The 20988-nt window shown below is 35.0% G+C and overlaps 1 protein-coding gene, 1 long non-coding RNA gene and 1 pseudogene across 5 annotated transcripts; 1 reads left to right on the forward strand and 2 right to left on the reverse strand.

Annotated features, from left to right (window-relative positions):
* Positions 1 to 5460: 5460 nt before the first annotated feature.
* On the reverse strand, positions 5461 to 6868 carry LOC122314674. The gene is made up of 3 exons (XR_006243854.1): positions 5967 to 6868; positions 5807 to 5872; positions 5461 to 5695 (listed from the first exon to the last, which is right to left on the reverse strand). It is a non-coding gene; the product is annotated as an uncharacterized LOC122314674 (long non-coding RNA).
* A 6867-nt stretch (positions 6869 to 13735) lies between these two features.
* On the forward strand, positions 13736 to 14441 carry LOC122315777 (annotated as a pseudogene).
* Positions 14442 to 14579: 138 nt separating this feature from the next.
* Positions 14580 to 20282, reverse strand: LOC122315775 (transmembrane protein 135 homolog). Of its 4 annotated transcripts, none has more exons than XM_043131921.1 (8): positions 19699 to 20282; positions 19444 to 19584; positions 19086 to 19313; positions 17898 to 18105; positions 16836 to 16972; positions 15976 to 16056; positions 15244 to 15310; positions 14580 to 15162 (listed from the first exon to the last, which is right to left on the reverse strand). In XM_043131921.1, the coding sequence occupies exons 1-8, from the start codon at positions 20007 to 20009 to the stop codon at positions 14863 to 14865; spliced, it is 1473 nt and encodes a 490-aa protein (XP_042987855.1). In that variant the 5' UTR covers positions 20010 to 20282; the 3' UTR covers positions 14580 to 14862. The 4 variants fall into 4 exon arrangements, with proteins under 4 accessions (XP_042987855.1, XP_042987857.1, XP_042987858.1 ...); XM_043131923.1 differs by having other exon boundaries at positions 19086 to 19318; positions 19496 to 19584; positions 19699 to 19741; XM_043131924.1 differs by lacking the exon at positions 19699 to 20282 and having other exon boundaries at positions 19496 to 19579.
* Between the last annotated feature and the right edge of the window lie 706 nt (positions 20283 to 20988).

The raw sequence follows: 20988 nt of genomic DNA on the forward strand, positions 1-20988 counted from the left end.
TGAAAGATTTATAACACTTGTATTATCACATTTGATTAGAATGTGATTATACATGAGTTTAAAATCTTCAAAATGTTACTTCATGTAGAGAACTTGAGCACAACAACTACCCGCAATAACATATTCTGCCTTAGCAGTAGATAGTGTAACAGAATTTTATTTTTTACTAAACCAGGAAACTAGTGCATGACCTAAGAAATGACATGCTCCACTAGTTCTTTTTCGATCTATTTTATAACCAGCATAATTTGCATCTGTGTAGCTGATTAGATCGAAAGATGTGTTCTTAAGATACTATAACCCTAGGTTAATTGTACCACTAAAATATTGAAGAATGCGCTTAACTGCAATTAAATGTGATTCTTTTGTAGATGATTGAAAACGTGCATACAAGCACACATTAAACATAATATCTGGTCTACTGGCTGTCAAATATAATAAGCTATCAATCATACCTTGATATACTTTCGAGTCAACTGGTTTACCGGATTCATTTTTATCAAGTTTAGTGGATGGGTTCATTGTATTCCAATTTCCTTAGCACCTTCCATCCCAAAATTTTTCAGTAATTCCTTAATATATTTTAATTGATTGATGAATGTCTCACTTTTTACTTGCTTAATTTGCAATCCGAGAAAGAATGTAAGTTCTCTCATCATGCTCATTTCAAATTCTTCCTGCATAGTCTTAGCAAAAATTTGACACATATTTTCATTAGTAGCACCGAATATTATATCATCAACATAAATCTGAATTAAAAGAATATCGTCATTTTCGTGTTTAATGAAAAGAGTTGTGTCAATTTTTCCCCTTGAAAAACATTTTTTCAATCAAGAAACCAATGAATCTCTCGTACCAAGCTCTAGGAGCTTGTTTGAGTCCATATAGTACTTTTGTGAGTTTAAAAACATGATTTGGGAAAATATGATTTTTAAAACCTGGAGGTTGCTCAACATATACCTCTTCATTTATAAAACCATTTAAGAAAGCACTTTTAACATCCATTTGAAAAAGTTTGAAATCTTTATAACAAGTATATGCAAGTAGCATTCAAACAGTTTCTAATCTTGCGACTGGTGCATATGTCTCATCATAATCGATTCATTCTTCTTAATGGAAACGTTGGCCTACAAGTCGAACCTTATTTCTAGTAATGATTCAGAATTCATCTTTTTTGTTTCTAAAAACCCATTTTATTCTAATAATAGTATGATTTTTGGGTTTAGGAACAAGTGTCCAAATATCATTTCTTTCAAATTGATTCAATTCTTCTTGCATAGCTAGAATCCAAGATTTATCAAGAAGTGTTTCATTAATATTTTTGGGTTCAATCTGAGATAAAAAATCAGTATGATTACAAATATTTTTAAGAGATATTCGAGTACTTATACCTCGTGAAAGTTCTCTCAAAATTTGTTCCACTGGATGATCTTTCACAATTTTTCACTGTTTGGTTGCATCTTGTATTAAATTTTGATCATCTTTCTTGATGTTTCTATGTTGAACTTCCTCTATTATGTTTTCTTTGTTGAAATTAAGATTTTTCGTGTTATTTATACATTCTGTTTCTTCATCAATAGATTTCTTGGAGAGTAGAGAATTAGATTCATCAAATACTACATGCATAGATTCTTATACAGTCAAAATCTTTTTATTGAATACTCTATAAGCTTTACTATTAGTAAAATACCCGAAAAAGATACATTCATCAGAATTTGTATCAAACTTGTCTAAATTATCCCTGTCATTCAAAATAAAACATTTACATTCAAATACATGAAAGTAACCAATATTGAGTTTTTTCTCATTCTAAAGCTCATAGGAGGTTTTATCTAATTTAGACCTTAGTATAACTCTATTTATAATATAACATGCAGTACTTACCGCTTCGGCCCAAAAATAACTAGGTAAGTTGTTCTCATTGAGTATTGTTAATGCCATCTCTTGAAAAGATTTATTTTTTCTCTCTACTAACTCATTTTGTTGATGAGTTTGAGGAGTAGAAAAATTATGCACAAAACCATTTTCATCACAAAATATTTCAATATTTTTATTAACAAACTATTTTCCCCTATCATTTCGAATACTTGAAATAATATAACACTTTTCATTTTGAATTCTTTTGCATAATTTGGTAAAGGCATTATGTGTCTTTTTTTCTAATCATTTCGAATACTTGAAATAGTATATCTTTTTTCATTTTGAATTCTCTTGCATAACTTGTAAATGTATTATGTGCTTCATCTTTATGAGTAAGAAAGATGACCCAAGTATATTTAGAGAAATCATCAACAATAAAAAATATATAATATTTTTCTCCTAAACTTGCAACTCTATTTGGTCCAAAAAGATCCATATGTATCAGTTGCAATGGTCTAGTAGTAGAAATATGTTTTTTGAATTTAAAAGAAGTTTTTGTTTGTTTACCAAATTGGCATGCATCACAAACTTTGTCTTTAAGAAAATTTATTTTTGGTAAACCTCTCACAAAATCATTTTTTGAAAGTTTGGAAATAAGTTCCATGTTGGCATGATCTAGTCTTTTATACCATACCCAACTACTTTCATTTTGAATTGAAAAACAAATAACATCTTGTGAGGTAATTTTTTCAAAATTAATTGTATAAATGTTGTTACTTTTAAAAGAAATAAAACAAATATTACAATCATGATCATTCAAAATAATGCATTTATCTATTTTGAAAGTAACTGTAAATCATTTATCACATAATTGACTTATATTCAAAAAATTATGTTTTAGACCTTCAATAAGTAGAACATCTTCAAATATGAGAGAAGATTCATTACTAATTTTACCTATTCCCACGATCTTCCCTTTCAATTTGTTTCCAAATGTCACGTGTCCTTCTTTTTTAGATTTAAGATTAAATAACTTAGTCTAATCTCCCGTCATGTATCTTGAACATCCACTATCTAAAAACTATTTGTTTATGCTTATGGAGAACTTCATGCATACCCAAGTTCTTTGGATCCTTATTTATTAGTATTAGAATAAACAAGATTTTTAGGTACCCATATGACCTTAATAGTCATTATATGCTTTCTTCTAATAGGACAAGCATGATAATTATGACCATTTCTATTACAAAAATTATAAATAGCATGTGGCATATATGAAAAACTTGAGTGATTATAATAGTATCTTTTTTTGATAAAATTATTTTTATGAAAAGAATTTTGAATATTGGATTTTGATGTAGTAGGATTATTAAAAATTTTTTTATAAGGTTTGTATTTTTGTTTTGACATATATCCCAAGTCTACATTGTCAAAAACACATATTTGACTACCAAGAAATTTTTCAAAATTTCTTTTTCCATTCGTAAAGTTTTCAACAATATTTTCTAAATCATTTTCTTATTCTTCAACTCAAGATTTTTATCTTTTAAAACGATTCTTTCTTTTCTTAAAATATCAATTTCGTTTGTTAAAAAAGAATTTTTATTTTTCAAAACAGTGTACTTGATACCCAATTTTTCAAATTCCTCATATACCTCTTGTAAAATATTTTACAATTCTTCATGTGAAGGATTTTCAATATTATCAAGATTTGTTACCTCAATATCATCTTTAGCCATAAGACAAAAATTTGCTGATTTTCTATTACTTGTTTCACTAACTGAGCTAATTGAATCATCATCTCATGTAGTTTTCATTGCTTTCTTGCCCTTGTTTTGATCTTTCTTTAACAGAAGAAAATCTGATTTGATATTACCAGACTTATTGCATTTATAACAAGAGAAAATCTTCCCACCAGATACTCCGTTTATGTGTAATCAACAGAGACGAATAAAAACATGACACGTAAGAGGGACATCAACTAAATGAAGAAACCGCGTCGCACTGCATCAAGCACTTCTCTTACACATCACGAGTTTTCTTCTTCACTGTATCTGTCTGCTTCCCCTCTCTCTCTCTCTCTATCGAACCAGAAAGCCGAACTCGAGGAACCGAGAGGAGGCCTGTCTGTCCTGCTCACCCAACCACGCCGAACCCACCGGCGTCGAACCAGAAAGCCAAACCCACCGGCGAACCCACCCACGTCGAAAGTCGAACCCACCCACTCCAAACCCACCCCCGAAAGCCGAACCCAGAAAGCCGAACCCACCGGCGAACCCACCCACGTCGAACGCCGAACACAGAAAGCCGAACCTACCAGCGAACCCACCCACGTCGAAAGCCGAACCAACCCCCGAACGCCGAGCCCATCGACGTCGTCCTTCTCGAACCCACCACGTCGTCCTGCTCAAACCCACCCCCGAACGCCGAACCCACCCACATCGTCCTACTCGAACTCACCCGAATTAGAATGAAGGTACAGGTTCTCTTTAGAAGCAAGTTTGAGTCATTATGTCTACATTTTATATTTCTTAATTATTTAGTACCCGAATGAATTGGTTTTGTTGTTCTATAAATTTCAATGCCTGATGATTTGTTCTATAAATTTCAATGCCTAGAGTTATCGTGCATATACTGGGTTGTTCTGTAAACTGGTTTGTTGTTTAGAATATTTTTACAAATGCATGTTTTAACATTTTTATATTTATAATGTATGCTTATGTCTTGGTTTGTTATTCTGTAAATTATTGGTTGTTGCACGTCATTGATATGTATGCTTATGTCTTGGTTTGTTGTTCTGTAAATTATTGGTTGTTGCACGACATTGATATGTATACTTATGTCTTGGTTTGTTGTTCAGTAAATTAGTGGCTGTTGCACGGCAGTGATATGTATGCTTATGTCTTGGTTTGTCTAATATTAATCAGCATCACAAATGCAGTCCACTGATGATGACAGTGGTGTAGAACCACTTTGCCATTGTGGGATTCCAGCGAAGCTAGGAATTTCTGTCAAAAATACTAGTTTTGGTAGACGATTCTTAAATTGTCCAAACTATAAGATGAAGAGACAATGCTCATTTTTTCAATGGATTGATTTTGAACAAGAACTAAACCATTGTTGCAAAATGACATTGGAATTAGCTCAAAGAAGGAATGATAGGATCAGCCAAGAACGTGTAATGGCTGAGGAAGCAAAATTTAAAGCTATGGAAAAGAAGTACAAGGAAACATTATTCTTGTTATGGTTATGTGGCGTTGTGCTTTGTGCTGTAATTATTTTTTATTTGAACAATAATCATGTATGTCAGTTCCAATGCTAATATTATATGGTTAGTGTTTGGGTAATAGATGTAATCTGAATGTAACTACCCATTTTGGTAAATTTGATGGTTTTAACTCCATTCCACTTTTTAGTAATGTAATGCTCTCACTGTAAGCTAGAACGTCTGAATGCATGTGCCACTTCGGTTTGATTTACACTATAAAATAAATCTGGATATGAGATTAAAATTCACAAGCAAATTTTCTAGTAATAAAATTACTGTTTTTAATGACCAACAATCTTTATTTGCATGGGCCACTAAAGCACCTGGATATGGGATTAAACACACAAAAGTTCATTTTCTGGTTATGGTAACACGTGAATACGTGAATCTGAACATTGCTTAATGCATGAGCAGTCTAAATAATTAGAAAAATTACTTCCAACAGTCTAAATAAAATGCAAAGATATGTCCAACAGTCTAAATAAAATACAAAGACAGTACAACACAAATCATCCAGTTCAGCGTAGTATGCCACTTCAACACAAAATGCTCCAACAGTTAGCTACTCTGCAAAAAAGCAAGCACAAGATGGGTAAAAAAAATTAGCAACAAACTTTAAAAAAAATTAAGGGTAAAAAAAAATTTAAAAAACCAGTTGCAAATAAAATAAACACTAACCTCATCTAATTTTGTTCTTCAATATCAAGCCGTTGTGATATGTTGTCATTTATATTTCTAATATCCCTACAAAAAAATAGAACAAGACAATAAGCATCAAAATGACTTGTTAAGTTATTATATTATAAAACCAAAGAAAATTTTGATATAAGTACTATACCCGAACGATGGGCAGTTGTTCTTCGTATGACCCTCAATTTTACAAATGCTACAACGCCTTTTCTTCACTGTTTGAGTTTCTTTCGGGTTCTTTGCTCTCAAGGATTTCGGTCTTCCTTTCGTTGGCACGCGTTGAGGATCTTGTATAGTTTGTGAGAAATTTGATATTACTTGTGATCTTAACATAGGGGAATCATTATGTGACATGTCCCCGACTTCGAAATTTCTTTCTCCAATATCTTCTATTAAAAGCAACTCATTGTGGACCTTCTCCAAGGCATGAGAAAGGTGGTTCATTTTAAAATTTGATTGTGCGCCAAGGTCTGCAACATCGTAAAACTGCATCATCAACTTGTTTTTTCACATTATCGGATCTTCTTGTGTCATTACATACCCCTCAGAAACTGGTAACTCAACTATAGCTCGACTCTTAGCATTGATTGTCCATCGCTCAACCACATAATGATATAGCAACACATCTAATTTTGATTTCTTTGTTAGGACACATAAGATATGCCTACAAACAATACCCAGAAACTCGAACATATGACATGTACATGTTGCCTTCGTTTCTCCACTCTCCTAAGTCACATAATAAATGGGTTTCTCTTTGCCATTAGGTGCTACTGCATACATCTTACTCTCACCCTTTTTCTGAACTTTGGACGCTTTGTATCGTTGGCTATTAAATAGCTCATCTTGAAAGATTTGGAATGACTTCCTTGTATACACTGACGCCGCCTCTTCCTCAATTGACCAACATGTTTTCAAAACCGCCTTAGTTGATTTCGTTCTCACATCCTTCTCTTTTTCCTTAAAATAGCGTGCATCTAAGGCTTTCTCATACTGATGAACAAAATCACTTACCATCGTGCTCGAACGAACATAATCCTTGAAAAATTTATTCATGCTTTCACTCCTTTGAGTGGTTGACATACCAGCACAAAACGTGGTTCGCAAGTAAGCCGGAACCCACTTATGTCGTTGGTTGTATAGATTTTCCAGCCAATCATTACCAACCAAACCATATTTCAGGATTATTGAACTCCATTCCTCCTCAACTTCATCACATGTTATTGTCTCATGAATACAATGACGGAACTCTTTCAAAAAGTCCGAAAACTGGTTATAAACATGTGCCAAATGTTCTGAAAATTTTTGCAAAATATGCCACAAGCACAACCGGTGAATAGTATTTGGAAGTACCTCTGCAATTGCCTTCGCCATGGCTTTGTCATCATCAGTAATAATAGTTAAAGGGGCACGTCCAAGCATTGCTTCCTGCCATGTCCTCAATAACCATATATATGACTCAGTTGTTTCATTAACTAACAACGCACAACCAAACATTATGGTTTGGTGATGATGATTTACTCCTGAAAACGACACAAATGACATCTTATAAATGTTTGTGAGGTACGTCGCACCAAATGTGACAACATCTCCAAAATATTGATATGCAGACCTTGATCTTGCATCTGCCCAAAAACAGCTTCCCATACACCCATTCTTATCAATCTGCATGGAATACACAAACCCAGGTTCTTTACACTGTCGATCAAGAAAGTATGCATATAACCTTTGTGCATCCCCCTCTTCAAACAATTTTCTTATTTTATTTTCCAAATAATTTTCAACGTCCTTACCAATACAACCTGTATTAAAATCACCACCTGATTCTTTGCTCAAGACCGACATTATCTTCCTTGTCGGTATGCCGGACTCATTCAAAGTGAGAATGAGTTTCTTTTGCACACGCGTTACCCCTCTATGTCCACGGAGCAATCTCGTACTTCTTAGTGTCAGTAGCACATGGTTGTGTTCAGGCACAAACTTGCAAACTATCCACCTTTCACTATCCTTTTTTATACACATGGTAGCTTTACAACCAATCTTTGTTTCAGCAAGTTCGGGATTTTTTCTTTCTTTTTGTTTGAGACTTTCACGCCTAAATCCTTCCCGCGTACAAACATAGTGTACTGCAACTAATTTTCTGTCCTCTCTGGATAATTGCGTATGTTTGGTTCTCATTACAAAACCTTTTCGTCTTACATATGCCTTGTAAAATGCTTAGGCATCCTCAACCTCATCAAATTCCTTCCCAACAAACGGTTCAAGATTTCCACTACTGGAAGTGGAAATCAGATTGATTCCATCTCCATCACCATCTCCCAAATTAACGTCATCTCCCACATCCAATCCATCTCCCATGCTCACATCACATTGCTCTTCCACGGTTTCATCCTCAATAATTTCATTTACAAAGTCTTCTGGGCAGTTTCTACTCGTCACTATCTCAACGTCATCACTATCTGAACTCCACCCAAAATCCTTCGTCCCACCATAAAATAATGTCATAAATAAAATATCAATTAACATATCCAATAAACTACTTTTTAATAGACAAATAAATAATATCTCAGTCAATAAAATACTTTTTAACATATCCAATAAACTGCTTTTTAATAGACAAATAAATAATATCTCAACCAATAAAATGATTTTTAACATATCCAATAATATTTCACCACATGAGAATCCAATTATTTCAAATTATTTTAATGTACAAATTTTATTCTAGATTATGAAACCCATATTCCTTCAAAAGAAAACTGTAACATAGCAAACAATAGAAAACCAAGCAGATTTAATACCATCGTATTGACCATGCCAAATGTGCGAACAATGGTAAATCGAAGCCAAGCCAAAACCCTACAAAAAAAAAAAAAAGACAAAGATCATTACAAATAGAGAAAATCTTCCCACTGAAAATTATGAAAATAATATAAAAAAAATAAAACCCTAATACTCAGGAAAATAATAGAGAAAAATCAAATCGAAATCTCAAAAAATCTGAACTGAACTCTTTCATGGGCTCAACAAATCCGAATAGGAATTTCAAAAAAAAAAAAAAAAAAAGCTTGTTAGTAGGAATTTTATGGGCTAAGAAAATCCTAATTTAGAAACTCAAAAAATCTAAATAAGCATAGTTAAACAAATAATAAAAAAAAAATGATGAGAAAATAATACTCACAAGTGAAAAATAATACGAAACTACGGTTCAAGATCTTGATGCTTCGATATAATGCGTGATGCTGCTGCTGCTTCCACTTCCAGTAAGAGAGAAAGTGTTCTTCGGTCACACAGGGATTTTCGGAGAGAGAGAGAGAGAGAGAGAGAGAGAGAGAGAGAGAGAGAGAGAGAGAGAGAGAGAGAGAGAGAGAGAGAGAGAGAGAGAGAGAGTAGAGGGGGACAGGCGCTGCACATTAAAGAGGAGGTATAATCCTCTACTTTGCACTGTATTTAGATTTGTAAGATATGCATACGTGTCATGTTCTCATTGGTTTCCGTTGATTGCACATAATAGGATGTTCCGGTCAGAATCGTTCCTCTTATAACAAATTAAAGTGTCGTTTTTACCTGAATCTTTCTTGAAAAACTTTTTGAAGGATTTTATCGGAAGAGTTTTATTTTTCTTTAAAAACTTCTGAATTCTTCTTGTTATCATCGCAACTTATTCATCTTTGTCGTAATTTTCCTTATCTTCATCACTTTCACTTTCATGAGGAACAATTTTAAGTGCCAAGCTCTTCTTTGAATTTCCTTCTTTTTCTCCTCTTTTCAATGTGTACTCATGGGTGATAAGTGACCCAATGAGTTCATTCATTTCGAGCTTCTTGAGGTCTCTAGTTTGAAGAATCGTTGTCACTTTTGATTCCCAGCGTTTTAGTAGAGAGTTAAAAATTTTTCTTACTATCTCTATCTTGGAATAAACTTTGCCAAGAGCTGTCAAACTGTTTATGAAATTAGTAAAATGAGTGTGCATGCTAGAAATAAATTCATCATCATTCATCTTAAACATTTCATATTCATAAGTAAGAATATAAATTTTTGATTCTTTGACTTACGAAATTCTTTCATAAGTAACTTCCAAGTTATCTCAAATTTCATTTGCAGTAGCGCAAGTCATTATTCTATTAAATTCATTTCCATTGAGAGCATTATATAATAAATTCACAGTAGTTAAATTCAAAATATAAAGTCTATCGTCTTCATGATCAAACTCTTTTTCTTTCTTTTTGACCTTTACTCCATCAACCACTTTTGTTGGAATATAAGATCTATTTACAATACATTTCCAAATTTCTCGACCTTGAGCCTGAAGGAATATTCTCATTCTAACTTTTCAGAATGAATAATTGTCTCCACAAAAGAGTGGAGGCCAACTGTGAGATTTACCTTCACCAAATGAAGCTGCAATGTTAGCTATAAGATCTTAACTCAAAAGATAGTTAATCTTATAACAGAGCCCTTGTTTTGCTCTGATACCAATTGTTGTCCAGATAACTAACACAAAAGAAGGGGTAAATTGAGTTGTATTTAAAAAAATAACAATTATAAGTCAAATATATAATATAAAATATAAACAAAATACGAAACAGTAATAAATATAAAGAGTTAAGGTAAGAGAGAATCAAACTCAATATGTTAACAGGGTTTGGCCCCACCGCCCACGTCCTCGCCTTAAGCTACCATTTGAGGATCCCCAAATTCACTATTCAACCTCTTTCAGGTAGAGATAGAAACCTATTCCACAACACCACTACAAAGAATCCGTGTAGAACACCCTCTATACTTGCAATCACCTTACACGTGGTGATTCAACTATGTCATGTGTAGAACACTTTCTATATGCACAAGGGTTATACATACCCTTTTACTGATACAAGAGCTGATAGTGGGTAGGTTATCATAAAACAATCCTCAATGAGTGAAATAAAAACAATACAGCGTAAACTATATCTCTCTTAAAATGAATAAGGATTTAAGGCTCAATATTTAGAGAAGAGAGAATGAAAGATTTGAATGAATGTTGTATACTCTTGGTGTTGTAAATGTGAAACTCTCAAATGATCTATTTATAGGCATATGAGACTTCATATTCAAATTTAAAAATATTCACATGTCAAAAACAACATCATTCACTTTTTCAAAAAATTCAAATAAAATGTTATTCTTTTTCAATTGTCAAAGACAACATTATTTATTTTTCAAAAATTTCAAACCTAATCTTTTACTTTTGGCATATGACAAAAGGATCACACTTTACTTTTCAAAAATTTCAAATCTAATCTTTTTATTTTTTGCATATGACAAAAGGAGCATATTTTACTTTTCAAATTTTTCAAACAAATCATCTACATTTTGTATAAGTCAAAAAAAGTATCAATCACTTTTGAAAATATTTAAATAAAACATACACATGTGAAAGATGACAATCAATCATCTTTAATATTTTCAAAGTTCAAATCTTTAATCATGTAATGCACATGTGAAAGATGAAAATTAGTCATTTTTTAAAATTTTCAAATTTAATTTTTAAAATATTCATGCACATGTGAAAAATGTATTATAATGTTTTATAATAAAATATTAATTTTGAACCTTAATCCTAATTTCAAATTTTTAAGAGATTTACAATATTACTCTATGACTTTAATGTGAACTTGTTCCCTTCTTGCTCATGCTTGGTTCCTTGATGTACTTGATTCCATTGTGTGAACAACTTGAGCTTAAGACTCCTTTATTCTTTTAATTTATTTGTTATCATCAAAATTCATGTGTAGATTTATAATTACACGAAATTTGAAACCTTGGATTCAACATACAGATCATGTGATCCGTAGCTCCCGTGTTGAGGATCCATGCCGTGGTGGAGTTGGGAATGGTGGTGGATGTGTGCATGGAATTACAAGAGAGAATACCAGACACGGGAGTGGAATCAAAGGTGGAAGCATGCACGTGGTTGGCAACAAGTGCATTTGTAGCAGTTTTAGAAGGAGTGAGCAAGGTAAGGAGATTTCTATACTGCTCTTGAGTAATAGGCGATCCATGGATGATTTGGTCCTGCTCAAGAGAAGATTGATTAGCAAAGGATTTAAATTTGGAACCATTTTTGTGTCCAGGAGGAAAGCCATTAAGTTTGTAACACTTCTCCTTGGTGTGGCTAGGTATGCGGCAGTGGGAGCACGCAGGGAGATTGGGATTGGCTTTAAAACAACGTTCCAAAGAATCTCTAGATATATTGTAGTGGGAGCAATACAAACGATCTTTTCTTACAGAAGGTTGATGTTGGGGCCTCTTGTAGTCATAGCAATAGGTGTAGGTAGAGGGTGGAGCGGCCTGCACCTTTCCTCTTGTTGAACTAGTGATAGCACTCAATTTAATGTAGAAAGAGGGTCATATGGTAAGATCTGAGCACAAACGGAATCATACAAATCATCAAGTCCCACAAGGAATTGCATGACTTTGCTTCTGTGTGCATAATCCAGCAACGTTTTCACTGAGCCACAAGTGCACAATGGCATGGGCTTATAGATCTCAAGTTCATTCCAAAAACTCTTTGAGTTTATTGTAATATTGGCTCACAGAATTAGTATCTTGCAGCAATGAGGAAATAGATTTGGTGAGTTGAAAAAATGCGTGGAGCATTTTGGATAGAGAACTGTAACAACCATTCACGAAGATCGTTCCAAACATTTGTAGCGTTATCGGCATGGGCGATGCTTGATCGATGTTCAAAACCAACCGAATTCGAGCTTGTTTTTTATGTTGAGTGCACGACACATAGTCCTTGCCCAGGTCACATAATTTTATGTGGTTAAGATATTTGGAACCAACGGGGAAGAGACTCCTTCACCAGGTTGAATATAGTAAGGGCTGGTAGGATGGTGAGGGTTGGTTTCAGGATTAATCTACATGCTTGAATTGGTATTGGATGAGTTTTGTATCATTGCTCTGGTACCATATTAAGAGTAACACAGAGAAAGTAGAAGACGATGGAACAAAGTGCCCATAATTGAAAAATATGCTCAATTGTATTCAATAATCTGTCTGTAAACAAAATGTCTACTACTATTTATAGATTCCAAAATGAATAAAGAATACAAAGAATATATTGACAACTCACGATAACAACCTCTAACAGAATTTTATTCTTTCATTCTACCACTACTCTTTTATCTGGAGGAACCGTAGGAACTTGAGAGGGGATTGCCTCTTGTGACTTCAACAATATGAGCTCTTCCTACCATGTTTATACTCGTAAGAACAACAAGGTCATGTAAGTTTTCACCCGGCACGAGGTGGATTTCTCAGCAATTGAGGTTGGTCGATCGAGGATTTTGTGGTCTAGTCTTTGACCATCTCAACCATTGAGCCCAAATCTATCTAAAGGATAAATAAAAGTTGGATCCATTCCTTCTGTCAGCTGGGCGTTCTTCAAGTTTATTGATCCCAAATGGTAGTGAGATCTTGGCACGTGCCCTCGGCTGAATGCAAGCGCATACTACTAAAAGTACAAGGATTTTCTGAGGAAGAGCCGAAGCTAGGCGATCCTAGCTTTAACGAGTACACGACAAACTTAATATCTCCGACCTCTTAAGTGCAATCTGCTTGAGATGTGTATGAGGATATTTTAAAAATTATTCGAGTATTGCTAGGTACAAGCAATTTGGTGTACCAAATCGTGTACCAACGACTCTTTTTATTGAAAAATAAAATAAAATGAAAAGAAGAAAAGGTCATCTATCTCATAAAAATTATTTACATATTTAATTCACACCATTTCATTAAATGAATGCCTTACATGTTAGTATCGGTACGCGATTTAGTGCACAAACTCGCGTGCAAGAAGAATTTTCCTAGTCGTAATTTCCTATCACTTATTTACTATTCTTGTATTTGAGATTTATTTATTTTTTTTTTATAATCCTTTAGAAGTTTTCAATTTAACCATTTTACCCCTTCTCAAGTATCATAGGAAAAGGTTTTTTCTTCCTCCTTCAAAACCCTTGTTCCCATTCAAAATACAAAAGGGCAAAAAGAGGCCATCCCATCCCTTGCAAGTGAAGTGATTAAGGAGAGAGGGAGAGATGAGGTTGCTAACTCACAACATGCTTTCGTCGAACATCAATGGCGTGGCCAACGGCTTCCCACTCTGCATTGAGGTGGAGACGGTGGTGGAGAAGAAAGTGGAATTCAAGGCCGGCTTCCTCCGGAACATTTTCCCCAAGGTCAAGTGGAAGGCCTTCGTAGATGCAGCCAGGACCATGGGCTACCCCGAGCTTCCCGAGGAGGCGGACTCTTCCTTGCTAGACTCTGACAAATTCTTGACAAAGTTCCACCATGGCCTTTTGGAGCTCCGCCTCGAGGAGGGCGCACTAATTTGTCTCCAGACATGTCGCCGTATTCGGTCAATAAAAGTATTTCCAATATGCTCCTTCGTGAGGACGAGGTCTGAAATCTGAGATATCGGTGCCTATGATTTGAGTTATAGGTGCAAGTGAGTATTTTTTGGCTAATAGGATCGAGTGTGTACCCGGAATTTCAAAATTGTATGTGGTTTCGGAACATTTTAATTCCTGCGCCTTTGTTTGGGTTGGCAATTAATATGTGAAATTAGGGTTGGTTTTAATTCCTCCGCATCGATGGCATCCTCGGTAAGCCCAGCATTATTATATTTTTTCAGGTGATTTCCAGGCCATCTGGCACTTCTGACTTCTGAGCTAAGGATTTTTCCTAACAAACTGTCTTTCAAGTTTCAATACAATAATGGAGCGGTGAGAACAGTTTTCTATGTCATTTACAATACTGAGAGCGCCACCAGAAGACATTCTGAAAGCACAATTTGTACCTCTGGCGCAAGTTTAAAGATGGCACAGAAAAATAAGGAAAAAAAATGCGACTCTAATCAAATTTAAGCATGAATAGTTACCAAAATTTAAGCATGAATGGTTACTGACTAATATATAAATTAACCCCTCATCACTATAAGCAACTTGCCTGGACTCATTTTGGGAGAAGGTTAAACATAAATGGAAAGAAAACTAGAGATTCTAACTATTTTTGCAGCGCGGCGTTTCACAAGGGGGAGGAGGTACGCCAAACACCCAATCAAGAACATTCAAGTATTTGGATCGAAATACTTCCCTTTCCTGAGAATAGCAGTGCATTATGATGGCAGTTGATAAGCTGAATACCACCACATCAGCTCTCTTCAAGTTCTTAGACTGCCGCAGATATCCCGCTTCAGCCATGCATGTGAAGAAGCTCTCAATAGCCCGTGCTAGGCAGTAGAGTGATATCTCCATTCGCCTGCTTTTCTTCTCAATGGCCAATGCCAGGCCAGCTGGGAACTGCACAAAAACACAAGGATTAGAAGTAACGCAAAAGCATACAACTTGTTATTATTAAAATGGTTGGGGTTAGTCCTGTACTGTTCCCATTGCCACCATTGGAATGTTACATCTCTTGAAAATCCTGAAGAGCAAGCAAGTCCACATCCTGGAAAAACAATAAAATTGGGATCTCTGGATATCTCAGTTCATTATTCTCGTACAGTGAACAATGCAAATGTTCGTATGAGCTAAAATGAAGATACTTTTAAGGATACATGCGAATGAGTAAGTAAAAAGATTGGACCACTTCATGTAATGCAAAAGACTTGCAAACACAACTTAATTTGATCACTGACCAATAAGTTTTTATTGAGGCCAGCCAAAACTTCGAAAAAGATGAAAGACAAAAGGAAAAAAATAATAGCATTTCTTTGTTGTAACAATAAGCAGAAATACCAGAAGTTTCATGATTATTTATGCCACATTCCGTTACTTGATCAGAATCCTTTTTCAGTATTTAAACTTCTCTCTTTTTTCTGCATCCCTTTTTTCTCTGTTAACAATAAGAATACACATATAGCTTTCCAATCATTTATCATAATGGAGTGACAGTATACGCAAACAACCAGTTCATAACGTCATGCCATTCATGTGTTAATGTAGACAAAATTTATAAGCCTCTTATGTCACCAAATACCTTCTTTAGCTAGCAAATAACAACGTGAAAAGAAATATTAGACCAGATTACAAACTACAATCAAAAAGTAAAAATAGAACTAAATTAATGGTATCATGACAGTCCATAAGATGATTAAAAGAAAATAGTCTAACCATGCAGATGAGCAATATGCAGATAGAAACAAGCTTGATCTTGCAGTGCCAAGAAGACCTTTTCCTAAGATCGTGTAAGGCCTGCAACCACCAAACAGATTTCATGGCCAATGTTACAAGCAGAACATTGGTTCACAGCAAAAACACCCGCTATGTATATATACAAACTTATAGCACATTAAAGCACCAAAAACAATGTCTTCTTAGCACAATCATAAAGGACCAAATTCATCTTCAAAACCGGTTGGGTCCTGAATTCAACTTAGACTGTTAATTGAAATAAAAACAAGCCCAAAGCAGGAGAAATAAAGCATGAGCTGAAATCTTCATTATAATGCAGAATAGAGTTCAGAGAAAAAAAGGAACTAAAAAATATTTTTGCAGTACTCAAACTTGACTTCATCAGTCTCACAAGAAAGACATCAGCTTTATATAAGACTGCTGCAGATGAGTCTATTAGGAGCTAATGGATGAATAGAAACAACTTTATATATATATATATATGAATATAAACAACTGTACAAAGATACGTAACAAACAACTGTGAATAAACTTGGTTCCATTAACATAAGCTAAAGCAAAAATATTGTTTTAACTACGAAGGCATGCCAAGAATTTATAGCAAACTCATGCAGCCGCGTAGCTAACTAGCACGTTAATATAAAAGTGCATCTAGGAACTCTGGCAACCATATGGGCTTAGGATGTGGTCAATACAGAATAATTTTCACATGAAACGCCAACTAAACTTCAATTAGAATAATCTATGGCAATTAGAACCAGAAGACAATATAATGCATATCTTGTAGCAATTAAGCCAAGGAAGTAAATGATGACTTAGGAAAAATAACCAGTTGTCACCTTTTCAAGAGGCCCTGACGGTGAACTATCAGTGCAGGAATCAAATATACTGGAAGATACACCGGTATTGCTCTTTTATAGGCTTGAAGGAAAAAAGAAAGAACATGTGAACTGCATGACTGATTTGCATGTATGATCTGCAACCAGCTAAGCACATAAATATAAATAGTATGCATAAAAATGTAAGCAAAGTAGACTATAGCAATAAGAAACATACTTAAAAGCACAAGCTGAAAAGTAAATATATGTCGTTCTAGGATATATCTACCTTGAAGAGGATCTGCACGCTAAATGCATGGCGCAGAATCATCAACGTATAAATAATAATAAAGCAAAATGATATATTTCACATTCAAAGGCCCCAGTTGTCAGGAAATTTGCATAGTACATTGGGCGGGAGAATAAATGTCACCCCCCCCCCCCCCCCCCTCCCTCTCCATTAGACGAATCCTGTCTACTTAATCTGTGTATTTGGGAGTTCCAATTTCAAACTACTGTTGCAAGTACATCGATGAATGATCAAGAAAAAATAACAATAAAGAAAAATGACATATTTCACATTCAAAGGTCCCAGTTGCCAGGAAATTTGCATGATACATTGGGTGGGAGAATAAATATCTCTCTCTCTCTCTCTCTCTCTCCCCCCCCCCCCCCCCCCCCACCCCCTTCCATTTGATGAATACCGTCTACTCAATCTATGTATTTGGGAGTTCCAATTTCAAACTACTTTTGCAACTACATCTATGCATTTTGAACGATCAATCATCCATTTTTCTGAAAAGCCAGACTAATTGAGAATAGTATCATTAAAATACCACACAGGATTGAACTGGAGTGCTAGAAGTGAGAACTTAAACACAATAGTACAAATAAAGTTAGGAGTTATTGACCAAAATAGGAAAGTAAAGGAACTTTAGCCTTAGATTGTGTAATCATTTGTAGAATGTAGAGCACCCAGTTTTTATCACATTGTCCAATTGAGTACTGAATGGTGTATCCATGTACAAAAATGCATGATATGGTCACTTAATAAAATAAAAATACAATAAACCTGGGACATACCGAGCAGGGAACCTTCATTTTTGGATCTAGTTTGATGTCTGTGCCCATGGCCTTAAAATATTTCTCAATTTCCTCCAAATTCGTCAAAGGCATGCCACTTGCAATCTGTTTCACACCTTGGAGGATAATGGAATCCTTTCCACCATGTTTGTTGAGAAAGGACTTGTATGATGGAGGCAGACTCTCTTGCTTCAATATGTAAGCAGACCTGGAAAACATAATTCTGGTTAGAATGTATAATAGGAAAAAGGAATCAACTGCCTCCTTATAAATATATCAATCAAAACAGATTTTGAAGTCAGCTATTGACCTATAAACCTATCAGAGGAATACATTTCTTCAATTTGGAAGTCTTGCATGGCCAAATCAGTCCGCCGTGTATTTTTTTCCCAAAAAAGTAAGAACAAAAATTCCATTTATCATAACTATAATTTGACAATCTAAAAACCTGAACACTGCCTCACTATGATTTAATTTAATACATCTAAAACCAAATGTGGAATGGTATAAATATCTTAGATGATCCCTTCTTTCCCTCTCTCTTATGAATTCAAAGTTTCCTAATTCAAGGCTTGAAAAGTGCCTTTCACCTTTGTTTGACCTCTCTCTCTTGCAACACATAATTGTTTGACCGTCTAATGTTTGTGAGTTGAACACGGCACCCAGCACTCGTCAGACATAGGTTTCATAATTTTCATATTCAAGCAGATAGTTACTAGCTAAAAGTCCAAGTAGGCATGGAAGTTGTTTGAGATTAACGGGATAGCACAACACCCAACATATTTACCATTTAAGCTACTTGGAATGTCAAATTTAATATTGCTCATTCAATATTGGGTATAAAGTAATTCAGCATATTATTAATATGTGTACATAAACATTTATGACCAATCAAACATCTACATAGGTATTTTCAAATAGTTGTTGGACATAATTTATCAGCCTAGTAAAGATCATAATTGCTGTGTTATTCTCAGCCGTAATATCAGCTGATAAATCTTCTGAACAGATCACAAGGTCTCGCAAACTTTATACAGTTTGTAGTAGCATTATACCTCACAATACACCGCCAGAAATAAATATAGAAAACAACCTAATATGAAAACATATCGAAATCTTAAAATCCAAATAAACTGCAAATCTGCTATGCATTTAATGGAAGATGATTTTGGAAGTACGGATACATACAAAATTTGTGAAGAGGAGAGACACATGAGGAATATGTCACCATGCGACCAGGTCAGAGGTTTACAAATTTGCCCGAACCGCTTGCTTTTTATCGCGCATCGGGAGGCCAAGACTGCAGCACGCAGAAGTATGTATATCGCCAAGGTCGTATGCTGTGTGTTTAACCCTGTCAGCAGCATTGAAGGCCCTGCCACTGCCCCCGCTACCAGAGCCCTCCATCGCGCAGTCCTGAACTAGAGTTACAACAGTCCACCCATCAAATACGAGCACCAAAGCTGATAAGTTTATTAAACAAAGATGTCTCAAATTCAAACAATTTAGAGAGCAAAAACTAGCAAACAGAAGATATAAGACATGCCTACGATGACCACCAAAAGAACCAATAATCTCATCCACAGAGACGAATGTACCCGAAAAAGTGCCAAGAAAGAGACCGTATCTCAAGGTCTCCTTCACAGCCATCATAGTTGCTTCACTATTCGTAATCACACTCTCTTTCCTGAACCCCATGCGAAAAAGAACTAAATGAATATTAAATAAAAAGTAAGAACAAACTCATAAAAAAGGATAATTAAAAAAAAATACAGAAGATTTGATATTCAACGAATCGCACCTGAGGGAGGTTAGAACCTTTCGTCGCCTCAATCGAGCAAGGATCGAGAAGAGAGCAAGGCCACCTTTGAGACCAGCTCCGATTGCGAAGCCCTTAGCGGAAGCAATGAAAATTCTCCGTAGCTTCTCCGAGTCCGTCAACAGAATCGAATCCAATGCGGGCGAAGAATATGAAAATGAAGACGACCTATCAGATTTTCCGCAATGCTGGCAGTTCGGATCACTGGATCGGTCTTGATCGCCATGAAAACAACAATTCTCTCCGTCGAAGCACGCGCAGCAGCGGGAGGTTTCTTCACCGGGTGGCTGCATGCTGGCGGATCAGTGAAAATCGAGGGGTCTGGATTCTTATCCGATAAAACTTGGGGGGAACTTTTAAAAGCGGAAGGGAAAAAACGGAAAGTGAGAAGAAGGGGGGCGTTTGCGTTTGCGTTTGCGTTTGCGTTTGTCGAAAGGGAGTGAATGACGTACGGATCGTGTGAAAGGCTCGGCTATTTGTGGGGGGTTTCAAGGAAGGCATCTTTCGAGTCTTTTCCATTTAGCTAAGAACAGTGTGTGGTTTATATTAATACGAGTCATATGACATAATAATCAAGCCCGTGAAATAATTAATTTGCTTAATTTTGTTTTGAAGATAGTTTTTTAAGCTCATATATTAAATGTATTAATTTATATATTTAGATGAGATCATTTATTTTTTGGATCTTCAAAATATTATAATCGAAAGAATTAAAATTAAGGGGAGGTTTGTTACATTGAATGATTAATCCATTGGAAAAATTAATAATGGTTCTTGAAAACCAAATATACCGATCATATTATTTGATTTTATTATAGAATAGGCACACGTAGCTATAACATTTGAGTTTCACTGTGTTTAATATCAGTTCACGAACAACACTTTAATGTTGTGAAATTTACGTATTATGTCTTTTTTTATTCAAATTGTAGAAAGTTTTAGGTCAAAAAATTGTAAAGGTATTACAAGAATAGGAGCGATTTATGTATTAAAAACTCATGTTTCTTGAACTAGGACTATGATATTTACAAAATGCCTGCTGTGAAAAGGATTATATCTTCCACATTACTACGATATATTTTTAGGGTACTCAGAATACCAAGACTTAGGAGGGGGAGCTTGGTTGGTGGTGGTTGGAAGATACGCTGTCAAAGAAAAATTCTACTTTTCATCCTATACCTCGCTGCCTGTCTAATCAATTTCGGCCGACCAGGCAAATCTACAATCGATCAAACACATGCACTGAGTTAAGGCGATTTATTATTTCTATCT

The sequence above is a fragment of the Carya illinoinensis genome, chromosome 7 (assembly GCF_018687715.1).
Source record: "Carya illinoinensis cultivar Pawnee chromosome 7, C.illinoinensisPawnee_v1, whole genome shotgun sequence".
Taxonomy (NCBI): domain Eukaryota; kingdom Viridiplantae; phylum Streptophyta; class Magnoliopsida; order Fagales; family Juglandaceae; genus Carya; species Carya illinoinensis.